Below are 13,880 nucleotides of genomic sequence, written 5' to 3' on the forward strand. Positions count from 1 at the left end.
TGCTAGCTTTTTTTCCACCCAGGAACGGGAGAATGATCTGAGGGTTTTGAGGCTCAGTGACAGTAATTACCTCCAAGGTCTGAAGAATGCTTTAGTTGATGGTAAACCTTGCCTGCTGGAGAACGTAGGAGAGGAGCTTGATCCCGCTATAAAGCCGCTCTTGTTGCTTCAGGTGCTTACACAGTCGTCCCATATGTCCATCGGCGGACGCTCAAACACGGGCCGACTAAGTGAACCGTTGAATCTGTACTTCTTGCTCGTAGACCTTCGAGGAGGAAAGCAAAACAGTGCTGAGGCTGGGGGACTGGGTGGTTCCGTTCTCTGAGGGCTTCAAGTTGTACATTACCACCAAGCTGCCAAACCCACATTACTCTCCGGAGGTTTCTGACAGCATCACCCTCATTAATTTCACTGTGTCACCCAGGTAATACACACTTTACGATTAAAAAGAGACACAGCTCAAAGCTTCGTTTTTGTTGGTTATCTAAATATATCCAAATACGGAGTGAAAGGATTAGAAATTTTGATGATAAACTGTCAGTAATACTGAATCCTAAATGGCAGCTTTGGAAGTGTTGAGCAATCCCAAAAATTTTTTAAAATATTGAGTTTGAAAACGTGTTGTCATGCCCTTCATGATTTCACAACAATTTTACACCCATTATTGGCCTGCATAATGTGTGAATGCAGTCAAAATGTTGTTGTTGGTTGTTTTTTGCAAATTGCATTGTGATAAATAACACTATTGTGTTATTTAAAAGCAATAATACTAAATAATCTTATTATATGTACATCTGAATATGATAAATCCAGCTTTTCGGTCTCACAAGTCTGCTAGTTTGCAACAATTCACCCAGAACATGTTAATTCAAATAAATGTCATCATAAAAAATGTATAAGACAAATTTAAAAACTACGTGTTTTACCTCTGCATTAGAAAGACACATTTCCTGTGTCAGTGTGGAAGCCTTTTTTAGAGTCCCTGTGTTTGACTGTCCGTCTTGTGTGCATTCAGCGGCCTGGAGGAGCAGCTGCTCAGCCTGGTGGTAACTGAGGAGCTTCCAGACTTGGAGGAGGCAAAGAACCAGCTAGTAATAACAAATGCCAAAATGGCCCTGGAGCTCAAAGAAATCCAGGATGAGATCCTGTCACATCTGGGCTCTGCAGAGGGGAACTCTGTGGCTGAAGATTTAAATCCAGAGTTGGAGGCTTCTAAGATCAAAGCTGGGGAGATCAAGGTCAGGCCGTTTGAAAGAAGGATTTCCCGAATTCATCCCTGAATTCCTTTGTGTTCATTACTTTGAGGTTATACAGATTGTGCCATGTTCCGACTACAAACCTCCGTGTTTGAGTGTGAGTTTGCATGACAGAAGAACACAAAGTATTTATATTAGTGCACAGTAAATCATGCACCGTTTTCACATTTCCTTTTTAAATAAGAAATAACATGCTGTGCATTTGTATTCTGCCCCTCTTAGTCAATACTTTGCAGAATAACCTTTACTGCAGTTCCAGCTGCTAGTCTTTTAGAGTATCTCTCTGCTAGCTTTGTACATCTAGAGACTGAAACATATGCTAATTCTTTGCAAAATACCTCAAGGACGGGCATATTGAAGGGAGAACATGCAAACGTTTCTTCTTTAAGTGTAACGCACTCCAAAATCAACATTGTTTCAGGAAAACTAACTAAACTGGGCCATAAAGGTGCTACTTTGTTGTTATAGTATAGTTTTTTTTTTTGTTTGTTTTTTTTTTTACATTTTGACATGAACTTGTTTAGTTCTGCAATAATTGTCTTAAAACCATCTTAGTGTTGGCTTAGGGCTGATCGGTGGTTAGATGCTTTTGTCATCATAGCCCCGCCTCCTGGTATAAAAGCATTTCAGCCAGACACACGCCAGTGTCATGTTTTTTTTTGTTTTTTTTGTTGTTGTTTTTTGGTCTTGTTTTTGAACGTGAAGCCACTTATTTAGGCTTGATTCTCCCCGTCACCTAATCCGCCTGCTGTGGTCACTGATCTTCTAATGCTGTTTGTTCACCAATTCTCTCTGACAAACCTCCAAGGCTTTCACAGAACAGCTGCATTTATCCTAAGATTACGTGAAACACAGGTGGACTCCAATCATCAGTGACTTCTGAAGGCCGTTGGTTGCGACAGATTCTATTTAGAAATGGTTGGAGTAAAGGTGGAGAAATAAAAATGCACTTGATAATCGCGCACTGCCCTGTAGGTCTGCCACTATGGAAATCTCAATAAAATATATCGCAGTTTTTTTCTAAATGAAGCGAAACGAGGAAAAGTTCAACGGGTATGAATATTTTTTTGCAAGTTACTGTATTAAATTGTAAGCCACTATTTGCTGTCCTTTGGTTGTGATTTTCCGGCAGGCTAAAATGCTGGCGGCGAAGAAGACGGAGCAGGATATTGACGCCACCCGTCTCAGGTTCTCACCAGTGGCCGAGCGAGCCCAGATTCTCTTCTTTTGTGTGTCAGAGCTGTCCAATCTTGACCCAACGTACCAGTACACTCTCGAATGGTTCCTTGGCATATTCATGGCTGCCGTTGGCGACAGTGACCCAGCAGGTACCAAGCAAATCTAACAGCCAAACTCTGTGGAGAATTGCTTGTGTCGTACAAAAAAAAAAAAAACAAGACCTCTTTTATGGTCTATTCGGTATAATCAGCTTAGACATAAAACGCTTTTGTGACTCTAATGTCTGGATTGTCACTCTCACAGACACGGTGGAGAAGAGAATCAGCGACATTAAAGACGGTTTGACCTTCAGCCTGTACAGGAATGTATGCCGCAGCCTGTTTGAGAAACACAAAGTCGCGTTTGCTCTTTCTCTGTGTGCTCGCATCATGATGAACGAGAAGAAGATTAAACCCGTAAGTATCAGAGAGTCAGTGGGATTCTTCCTCCTCATGTGCGGTCTCAAACTGATCTTGCTGAATCTCCTTTTTTTCCTTTTCCTGCGGCAGATCGAGTGGAGGTTCCTCCTCTCTGGAGGCAAGCCTGTCCACCAGCTGCCTTGCTCGGTGGTCGCCTGGGTGTCGGATCGGGCCTGGCAGAACATTTTAGAGCTCAGCGCTCTGGATGACTTTGGGGGACTGGCAGAAAGCTTCACACGGCATCTGCAGGGCTTCAGGAGAATTGTCGACAGCAAGCACCCCCACAGGCATGAAAAGATGGCCGCCGTAAACACATGCATCATTTGTTTATTATAATCTGATGGAAGTATCAAAGTCTTATAAGGTGGCTTTCTGCGTCTCTGTTGGTCTACAGAGAGCCGCTCCCAGGAGAATGGGATTCCAGACTGAACTCCTTCCAGAAGTTGCTGGTGCTGCGCTGTCTGCGGCCTGACTGCCTGATTTACGGCGTACAGGACTTTGTGTCTGCTCAGCTGGGGCAGCGCTACACAGAGCCTCAGGTAGAGTCCCTCTCATCCCTGGGGGTTTGTTTTCTTCTCGAGTCAAATATTTCTGAAGTTATTCTGATCTCTCTGGGAGCACCCTTGAGCTTTGTAGTTATTTAATTGTAAAAGAGCTGTCTCCCTCTGCTGGCTGCAGAAGTAGACTGCATTTATTATACAAACCAATAGGAATCCACCTCTGTCCTTGTGCTGCTTTGTTAGACTGATATTATTTCTCCAAGGTCAAACATTTGCAGTAGCTAAAATGTGCTTTTTGCATCAATGGGAAGGAATTTCAGTCTGCTCTTCTTTGCAGAACTGCTTCTCTTTTTTTGTGAGGGGGGGGGGGGGTGTTGTTGTTTATTTAGCATGAATAACCTGCTAAATAAACAACTGACCTGTGCATGTCAACTGGACTTAAATCTATGCTCAGACTAGGCCCCTCCAAAACCTCCTTTTCCTTGCTGTCTTTGTCATGTAAACTCACTGATGTGCTTCAAAGTTCACAAACCGCAGAATTCGTGGTTCCGTCACGTACAGTCAGCCGTCCAGGTCCTAAAGCTAAAAGCTGATCCAGACCATGACGTTATTGACTGTCACTATCATGTGAAATGCTGCTAGTTTTACTCCAGGTGTAACGGGACTTGTACCATTCAGAAAGTTGTTGTTTTTTCCTGATCAGTCCACAGAATATTTCCCCCAAAGTTCTAGAGATCATCTAGATGGTTTTGGTAAGTGTTATGTTGTTTTTGGTCACAGGCGGTTTTGGCCTAGTAATCCTCCCATGGATGCTATTGTTGCCCAGTCTCTCTCACTCTCTCTCCTAAGGATCGATCATTAACACTGAGCCTAACTGAGGACGGTAAAAGCCTGCAGTGCTTAAACATGCTGAGCAGTTCTCTCCTGTTCACTGTTCATTGTTTTTATTTTATAACGGCTTTTGTTGTGGGTCACCAGAGTCCCAAACTCCTAGAAATGGCTTTGAATCTCTTTCCATGTTGTCAGACAGGTTATATACAACATTTTTTGTTTTTATGCTACGTATCAGATAGTACTCAGGCCTAGGACTGGTAAGTGGAATTAATTTGTTTTTATTCTCATAGAAATGTTCTTTTCCTTAATAAATTAAACCGTAAAAATTCTGCTGTATTTGATCAGGTTTTCTTGGTCTGAAGTCAACTTTATTTGATGATCTGAAACAGTTACATGAGACAGGAAATATCTGTAAGGGCCTAAACACATATTAACAGCACTGTAGACTTAACGCTACAGTGGACGATTTTTTTTCCGGGAAATCTAGGTACGAAACGCCCAAGTCACTTTTAGTATAACTGTGCATGCACAGGACCATCCTACCTGCTCTTCCTCTCCTCAGATCCTGTTATCTCGCATTTGGGAGATTATAGAATCTCCCAAATCCACTCTGGTCTCGTTTCTGTCGTCTGAGGTCTTCCCCTTCTTCTCATGAACTTGAAAGACAGTTTCTTCTTGTGACTCTCAGCCATTTTCAAAGTAAACGGTGAGAGCAGCGGAGCTACAATAAACGGCTGAAACTGAAGCTCACAGGACACATAAACTGTAGAAGTGTGCATGCGTCACAATGATTGACATGTGGGACAGCCAAAAGAAAAGATGACCCCCCCCCCCCCCGGCAACTCGAAGCCGACAGAAGATCGTTCACCATACTTTGAAGCAGAAATATACAATAATTAATTATTAATAAATAGCAGTAGTTTTTAAGTAGTCAGCTTCAGAATATGTTGCCTTATTAAGGGTGATGAGTGTTGCTGCTTTAGTTATATACAGCTTTTTCAGCACCTGATATATTTTCAGATAAATTTGTCTTTTTTGTAAACAAAAATACAAGTGTGCCAACCTTCTTTCAGCAGAACTTTTTTTTTTCTATAATCATGCCGGTTTGGGTCACTTTGATGCCTTGTAAACAATGTCTAATAAGCGACTTAAGATAATATAACTATTTGTCTTTCCATCCCTCTGCAGATGTCGGACCTATCTGTAATCTTCAAAGAGTCATCCCCCACCAACCCCATCATCTTAATCCTGTCTACTGGCACTGACCCTGCTGCTGACATCTACAAGCTTGCTGACGCTGTGCACTTCACTAAGAAAGTTATTGCCGTGTCTCTGGGTCAAGGCCAGGTCTCCCCGACTTTCTATTTATATCATTTTTCTTTTCTTTTTTTCTAGGAATGAACTTTTTTTTATTGTTTCTGGATGAATACAGGCAACGAATCAAACTACTTTAGCACATGCAGCATTGAGAGAACCAAGCATTAAAATAATATGTCTATAGGTTATGAAATGAATGTACCTTAAATAAAAATAAAAAAACATCTACTGGAAATATTTTCCAAACTGCATACTCCAAATATGTCTGTTGTGTAGATTTCAGAATGCACTTTGTTGAGCACTGTCTGTTTAGGCAATATAAACCCCCTCTGAGGCAAGCTTTAACTTCAAAGTGGGGATAGTTAACCCTTCCTAATTCAGGTTTAAGAGTATTCTCCTGGCCACCTGTTCTCCAGGATTAAAATCTTGAAATCCTAGTTGTGACTTTACTCCAGTCGTTTTTCCCACTTGCTTATCTTCTGCTGTCGTTCCCGTCAGGTTCCCTTAGCTGAGGCCATGATGCGTACTGCTATGAAGACTGGTCAGTGGATCATTTTCCAAAACTGTCACATGGCCCCCGACTGGCTGCCGACTCTAGAACAACTCCCTGAACTCATCAGTCCTGTGAACGTACGGACCTGCATTTGCACACAGTACACCTACAAAAACAAAGCTGAACAATACTTTATTACTACATTTATTACAATACTTTTATTTTTAAAAACCTTCCAAACTCAGAGCTCATGTTTTTTTTTTTTTTTTTTTATGTAATTTTGGACTATTTAGACAAATAAATCTAAGGCCTTTTCAAAATGCCTCTCATACTGGTTCACCTTTTAAGCACAGGTGGACAAGGATTTCCGACTGTGGCTAACAAGTATCCCCTTTAAGAAGATACCAGTGTCCATTCTTCAAAACGGTGCCAAAATGGTCATTGAGCCTCCAAGAGGGATCAGGGCACGCTTAGAGAGAGCCTACCTGAGCTTCACCGATGAGTTGATGTCTTCTTCATCAAAGGTCTGTGTCTCCCTCCTTATATTTACCTCCATATCATTTCCTTGCCATCATTTTAATACGACCCCTTTGGATTTGTTTTGTCTGTTCAGAGAGTTTCATTCACACGTGTTGGTGTAGTTCACCGTACTTACAATGACTTTCTGTTTTCTGTAGGAATCCCAGTTCAAGCCATTGCTCCTCTCCCTCTGCCTGTTCCATGGGGTTGCTCTGGAGCGAAGACGGTTTGGCCCTCTGGGGTTTAACATTCCCTACGATTTCACCGAAGAAGATCTGCACATCTGCGTAAGCCAGCTGAAGACGTTCGTGGACGAGTACCAGGACATCCCCTACAAGGTGGTTGGACCCAAGATGTCTGTCCTTTATCTCTCAAAACTACAAAAAAAACAAACTGTCCTGTATGATGCATTCTTACAGGGCCCCGTATAGTCCCTTGTAAAACCACTCATAACCTACACAAATTACGTCATGTGTGAAGTGAAAGGAACATTTTTGTAACATTTTACAAAGAAAACCCAGTGTGGTGTGCATTTATTTTGATTTTTGCTGAGTCAGTAATTAGCTGCGATTACAGCTGCAAGTCTTTTGGGTTAAGTGGCTCAGTCAGGTTAGTTCTGGACTAACGCGCCATTCTTTAGACTAATTTTGCACTGCAAAAATAGAACTAAAAATAAGAAAATATTTCTTGAAATGAGAGTATTTTTCTTTGATTTGAGTGGGTAAACAAGATTATTCGCCAATGGAATAAGATTTTACACTTAAAATAAGAACAATTCATCTCCATCATCCTATTTCAAGTGCGGAATATCTAATTATCTTATTTTAGGGGTAAAAATACTAATCCCATTGGCAAAAAATGTTATTTACCTGCTCAAATCAGGGAGAAATACATTAATTTCAAGAAAATTTTACTTATTTTTAGTTCTCTTTTTGCAGTGTGACCAGTTTGTCAACCTTGCCTGCAAGCTGAATTCTCGCGGTATTTGTGCGTTTACAAACACGAGAATCCATGTTGTCCCGTTCCCGCCTCAATCGTTCGAGACCGACCCAAAACGAGTCGGGTCAATGACGTTGCAGTATTATGGTTTAAGGCAGGACTGTAGAAAAAAACAAGAGGTGCTGACCCCACAGCTGAACCAAAATAAACATGGCGGCGCAGGAGGACGCACGCCTAGCTGCTGCCATCACACCTGTTAAGTCACAATCCACGAGTGTCACTATCCAAATAGGCGTGCCTCGACCAGCCTCACTTCGTGTGCTTTCTCATGGCACCTGCTGCTTACATTTCCGTCTGATACCGTGATTGGCTAAAACCAACCTTTGGCAGGCGGCCGCTAGGTGTGGCTTCGCCCAATGAGCTCTAAAGTTCTGCTGAGTGTTCCTCAGATGGGAGCAGACCCAGATCGATTGATGTGCAGAACGGCAATCAATCCGGCTTGCCAAGTTACCAGCTTGTGCTCGTAATATGTCGGTTCAGAGGCTATAAAGGTGCTCTATATTGCTCTCATGTGATGCTCATTGAAGTAGAAAGTGCCTATGAGCGTGACCGTCTCTCTGACTGACCCCTTTGTCCTCCACACAACCAGGTTCTTAAACACACCGCTGGGGAGGTTAATTATGGCGGCCACTTGACAGATAACTGGGACAGACGATGTCTCCTCACTCTGCTGGAGGACTTCTACTGTCCCGCCGTTCTTGGTGCTGATCACGTCTACTCTGGTGTCTACCGGCAAGTAGACTCTAATCTGGACATCAAGGTTAGTTCAACGCAGAGTCATTGAATTGATAGCGTGCATTCAAAGTTAGAACGCGAGGGCATCAGGTCCCATGGAAAACTACAAATGTTGCCCAGAGCTGGAAGGAGATGAGCCCATAATAATGACAGTGAGAACAGCCACCTGAGCACTAACACGGTATCCTAGTAAATTAAAACCAACAGTCCTGGTCATTCATTGCTTCAATTAAAGAGTATTTAAAAAACGATTCTTCAAGACAAAGCAGCTCCTAAAGGTGCACTCTCATTTACATATCAAACAGTCACGGAGGGGAAGATCTGCCAGAAAAAGATCTCGCCGTAAATGTCTAATGCTATGAGACGCTCCGCTTTGTGTGACCCTCTGATACGTTCACACTGATAAATGATGTTTTCTCCTTTTTATCCCCTAATCACACACAAGGAGATATAAGAGGTGAGCCTGTCAGTGATGTTCTGTTTGCAATAACAACCTGACTGAGATCCTCTCATGTTACTTCTTCTGACCCCAGGGCTATTTAGCATACATCCGAGGACTGCCTATCAATGATACACCTGAGATCTTCGGTCTCCATGACAACGCTAATATCCGGTCCGCCCAGAACGAGACCTTTGCCCTGTTGGAAGCTCTAGTTTGTCTTGAGCCTCAAGTTGCTGCTAGATCTGCTGGAGACAAAACATTTCACGAGGTTCTGGCACAAACCGTCATCTATTCTTCTACCATTAATTGTAATATTGTTGTGACAAATGCGTAATACTTCACCTGTGTCCCCTTGGAGTTCAGACGGTGGAGGAGGTTGTGGTGGGCATTGTTGAGAAGCTCCCTCAGCCTTTCTGTCTTCAAGAGGTGACTGAAAAGTACCCGCTTCTGTATGAGCAGCCCTTACACGCAGTGCTAAGCCACGAAGTCATCAGGTGAGATCAGGCTGCACTACAGTGCTACACAAAAACATTGATAGCCCATGAACCTTTTCACTTTTCTGTCAAGGTACGACTACGATCATGATTTTATGCGAGAGACCAAAATAAAGTAGCGTACAGTTATTAAGTGGCAGGAAAATGATGCATGGTTCTTGAAAGGTTCTTACAAATGGACATCTGAAAGGTGTCCAGACTCTGTGCTTTGTACAACTCTCTTTCACTGCTATTACAGTCGCAGTTATTGTCTCTGTCAGCAAAGCTGGATATTTTTGTCCATTTCTGCTGGCAAAATAGCTCTTACTCAGCAAGGTTTGTTGTTCTTTTTATCTAAGCTGCTCCAGTGTAGTTTTGGCTAAATGACTATGGTTGTTGTCCAGAAGGGGAAACTCCCCCTCAGTCTCCAGTCTTGTTCAGCCCCTAATCCGTTTCCTCCAGGTTTGCTCTGTATTTACCTCCGTCCATCTTCCCACCAAGTCGCAGAGCCTCCCTGTTCCTGCTGATGGAAATGATCCCCAACGCACCATTATTTACCCCACAAGGATTGTGCAGTTCTGCCCAAACCCCCTTCCTCTCCACATTGCAGTGCCCACGACATCGGCGGTTCTTAACCTTTGTCCTGTCTGTCTTCTTGCCACTGTTTCATAAGAGCCACGTTTGTGGAAGGCACTCCAAAAACTACCGTGGGCCTCCTGGTAGCTTTTCTGTTTATTTCCCTCCTTCTCTGGCCTGTCAGTCGGTTTGAAAGTCGGTAGGTGTTTTTTTTAGAAGACGGATTGTACTGTGTTTTGTGAGATGTTCAAAGATGTTGTTTTGGGATCCCTGCTTTCAACTTCCATGCACTTTTCTCCGTGACCTGTCTGCCGTGCTCTTTGGTCTTCGTGATCCTTTTTGTTCTCTAATGTTCTGTAACAAACCTCTGAAACCTTCACAGAAGCGCAGGATTTCTGTCCACAGATGGACTCTAAGGGCAGTTGGTTGCACCGTATTTTATTTAGGGATAATAGGTTAATGGGGCCTAACTAAAAATGATTTGTTTAGTAAATGCCATTTATCATTTTCCTTTTACTTCATATTTTTTGCACCGCTTTCTGTTGGTCTGTGACAGATTTCTAATAAAATTCATGAGAGAAAATGTTGAAAAACTTTAAAGGTTGTAAATACTTTTGCAAATTCCTTGATAAGACACCGTGCGCTACATTTCTCGGTCCAATGTCCAAAGCGGTACTTCACTTTGCTCTGCTGCTTTGAAAAAAAAAAAATAAACAGTGATCAAAACTTAATGTAACTCTAACCTTGTGCCCTTTTCTGTAACTTGTCCCATATTTTAATCAGGATTACCTGCCTTACTGTGATTAGTTGAAATGAATTTGGACCACCATTGTGCTTTGTGCTGTGAAAGCCAAACTGAAACCGGTGAAAACTAGTAATCAATTTACTCAATTTAAGACTACTTTAAAATTTTAGCATTTACCAAATGTTTTATGCTCATTTTAGCTTCCTTTCACATCTGTTGCCTCGGTGTGTTCAGAAAAGGTGGGATAGTGCAATGATCACACTAACTGTGTTTTATTCTTACCTGTGTTGTCTTTTAGATACAACAAGTTGTTGGGGCTCATCTCTCAGAGTCTCGGTGAACTGACGAAGGCTCTGAAAGGTTCAGTTGTGATGTCATCAAAGATGGAGATTATGGCCCTCAGCTTGTTCAACAACACTGTGCCTGATACGTGGAAGGCCAAGGCAAGACAGAGAAGTGGAAATAACTGTTGGATTCCCTGATAATGTCTAATCTCTGTAACGCCTTACTCATCTGTGTATTATATGACTTTATCGATAGATCCATAGAAAATAATACCAGAGATTCGGAGACATCCTATAGCCGTCAATGTATGAATGAGTCGTCTTTAAAATTGGATTTCCAGATTTTTAATTTATTTCCTATTCTTCGTACAGCTGTAGAATTGTGAAATGCTGAATTGCTGACCTGTACGTTTGAAGTGTTATTTAGATTCTCACAACACCAGATGACCTTTGGTGCTAAATCTGTCTTTTAATGAAAAGCCTCAGCGTTCTAGGAACACGGAGGACTATCCATTGATGGTATAACTTTTGACTCTCTGCAGGCCTACCTGTCTCTGAAGCCTCTGGCTTCTTGGGTGTCAGACCTTCTTCTGAGGATCAGTTTCCTCCAAGGATGGATCTCCAAAGGCATTCCACCGGTTTTCTGGATTAGCGGGTTCTTTTTCCCACAGGCCTTGCTCACTGGAACCCTGCAGAATTACGCCCGTCGCCTCGGCACAGCCATCGAAACAGTGGGATTCGACTTGGAGGTCTTTAAGGCTGTTTTAACCATACTAGCTCAAGATTTCCATCTAAAATTCCCATGACTGAAGTTTTAAAGATGTAATCCTGTCCACTGCTCCCTTTGGAGCTACACTGAAATATTAGCTTGGAAAATCTGGAATCTGATGTCAGGACTTTCTGGGATTAGTATGGAAAGTAGAAAGAAGAGATCTTTCTTTCTTTCTTTCTTTCTTTCTTTCTTTCTTTCCTTCTTTCTTCTTGTCAAGCCATTCTTGTGGCTAATGGGCTTTCTTTCTGCCACTCCTTTTGTCCTGTTTGTTTTGTACTTTTTTCCTTACATCCTTATTTCCTCCTTCCCGGCCTTCTTCGTGCCGTCCGGCCGGCCGGCCGGACGTCCTTTCCGGACGGCCTTCGACGGCCGGCCGCCGGGCCGGCGGCCGGCCGGAGGCTCCGGCCGGGCAGACCGGCAGAGCCGGCAGGACGGAGAGCCGGCGGGCCGGGATACGGGCGGGCCGGCGGCCGGCGGGAGAAGGGCCGGCAGGAAGGCGGGGAGTCCGGAGGGCCTTCCGGCCGCAATCCTCGGGCCGCCTTCTTTCATTCCTCCTTGACGTCATACCTTAGCCTTCCGCCTGCCGTCATTCCTCCGTAGCGGGAGCCTTCCTTCCTTCCTTCCTTCCTTCCTTCCTTCCTTTCTCCATACCTTCCTTTCTCCATACCTTCCTTCCTTCCTTCCTTCCTTCCTTCCTTTCTCCATACCTTCCTTCCTTCCTTCCTTTCTCCATACCTTCCTTCCTTCCTTCCTTCCTCCTTTCCTTGTGTCACACTGCTGACATTTTGGCCATATAATAATGTTTGGTGTTGTAAATATTTAAATGAATTTAAATGACTGACAAATCCAGAAAGTCAAGAAAAGTGTGGTGTAATAATGTGTAATAATGTGAAGGATGTTGTACCGTTCCATGGTCCAGTTTCTTTCCCATATCTTTTGCAACGCCTCCTCCCCCAGGTGCTGGTAAAGCCTGTTTCAGAGATAACAGAAATGCCTAACATAGGCTGCTACATCCACGGTCTATTCCTGGAAGGGGCTTGCTGGAATAACGAGACAGGTCGGCTGACAGAATCCAAGCCTATGGAGCTCCACACACAAATGCCCGTCATCTGGCTGATCCCCAAAGCCAACCGTAGACCTCCAACTTCTGTGGTCTACCTCTGTCCTGTCTACAAGACCCTGCGTCGAGCTGGTCAGTGCAGTGTAAAATGTATTCGACAGGTCGATTTGCAAGGGGTTCTGGACATTTTCAAAATAAAATACACAATCGATGTTAGGCCCAGGTTTTAAACACTGTCACTTAATGTTGTGCCTGGCAGCTGAAGGTCTTACTCAATGGTTTGTATGCACCTCCTTCTAGTGCTTTTATTACTCATCCAAAATAGACTCAAGTTAGTGTCGAGTTTCACGAAGGCACTGAAAGTGCAGCTCTGCATTTTCCACCTAGAGCACGGAGCCCACACCTTCTGCTGTCTTGTTACTTTGCTCAGAGGCTAAATTAATATTTATACATCTACTGTACTACAGATCCTATAGACTGTGAGGGGAAAAAGTATTTCATAGCATTTGACGTACCACGGACATTTGGCCAAAAGAAAAATGAATTTAGATCTCCTAACACACACAGAGAGAATGGAAAATGTGAAATCATTTCAGTCTTCCTAGACTGGAATTAACTGCCTCTGTACAGAAAGGCTCCAGCTGTCCGTGTTTTTAAGTCTCGTTTAAAACCACATCAGTACCCACTGACTTTTGATACAGCATGACAGACACGGGGGGCGGGGCTGGGGGAATCCTTGTTTATCTTGTTCTTCACTTTACTTTTGTCCTTTCTGGGCAGCACTTTGCTCAACGTTGCAGTTTTGTTTTAATGTGCTATAGAAATAAACTTGAACTTGTCCTGCAGAGCACTGGAATGCTTTAAAGTTGCGTCACAATGTAACCCCAAACTTCAGCATATTTTTGGCACACAACTGTGAAGTGGGCAAGAAAAGAAAAATGGCCTTAAAGTTGTTGTTTTTTTTTAATGAAAGAAAAATCTGAAATTTGCATTTGTATTCAGCAGCCCTACCTTGTTTTTGGCTGTTTTGCTAAAGCCAATAACAGCTCATTACATTACTGTGCTGAAAGGAAGGATCATCACAGTATAATACTGCCACCGCCATGTATTTTTACTAAATAAGTCAATTCTGAATGTTTAAATTGATTGCACTGGAATTTATGTACGAACGATAAAATAAAGGGCCTCAGTACAAATGCATGCCACACTTTTCATATTTATATTTTTTTGATTTCCAG

General features: G+C 42.9%; 1 protein-coding gene across 13 annotated transcripts in view; it reads left to right on the top strand.

The window, feature by feature from the left end:
- The window catches only part of dnah1 (dynein, axonemal, heavy chain 1), a 52,904-nt gene that overhangs the window by 38,394 nt on the left and 630 nt on the right, over positions 1-13,880 (top strand). For 10 of the 13 annotated variants that reach the window (XM_036124622.1, XM_036124627.1, XM_036124623.1 and 7 more), the window contains 17 exons: positions 23-172; positions 264-424; positions 1,016-1,238; positions 2,389-2,584; positions 2,739-2,890; positions 2,984-3,180; positions 3,288-3,432; positions 5,416-5,574; positions 6,043-6,174; positions 6,391-6,561; positions 6,715-6,894; positions 8,145-8,315; positions 8,824-9,000; positions 9,096-9,226; positions 10,825-10,969; positions 11,353-11,559; positions 12,540-12,774. In XM_036124622.1, coding sequence (XP_035980515.1) covers positions 23-172; positions 264-424; positions 1,016-1,238; positions 2,389-2,584; positions 2,739-2,890; positions 2,984-3,180; positions 3,288-3,432; positions 5,416-5,574; positions 6,043-6,174; positions 6,391-6,561; positions 6,715-6,894; positions 8,145-8,315; positions 8,824-9,000; positions 9,096-9,226; positions 10,825-10,969; positions 11,353-11,559; positions 12,540-12,774 — 2,932 coding nt within the window. Of the gene's footprint in view, positions 1-22; positions 173-263; positions 425-1,015; positions 1,239-2,388; positions 2,585-2,738; positions 2,891-2,983; positions 3,181-3,287; positions 3,433-5,415; positions 5,575-6,042; positions 6,175-6,390; positions 6,562-6,714; positions 6,895-8,144; positions 8,316-8,735; positions 8,748-8,823; positions 9,001-9,095; positions 9,227-10,824; positions 10,970-11,352; positions 11,560-12,539; positions 12,775-13,880 lie in introns of those variants that run through there. The other 3 variants (XM_036124630.1, XR_004927265.1, XM_036124632.1) reach the window with 3 other exon arrangements.

Source organism: Fundulus heteroclitus, chromosome 20, assembly GCF_011125445.2.
Source record: "Fundulus heteroclitus isolate FHET01 chromosome 20, MU-UCD_Fhet_4.1, whole genome shotgun sequence".
Lineage (NCBI taxonomy): Eukaryota > Metazoa > Chordata > Actinopteri > Cyprinodontiformes > Fundulidae > Fundulus > Fundulus heteroclitus.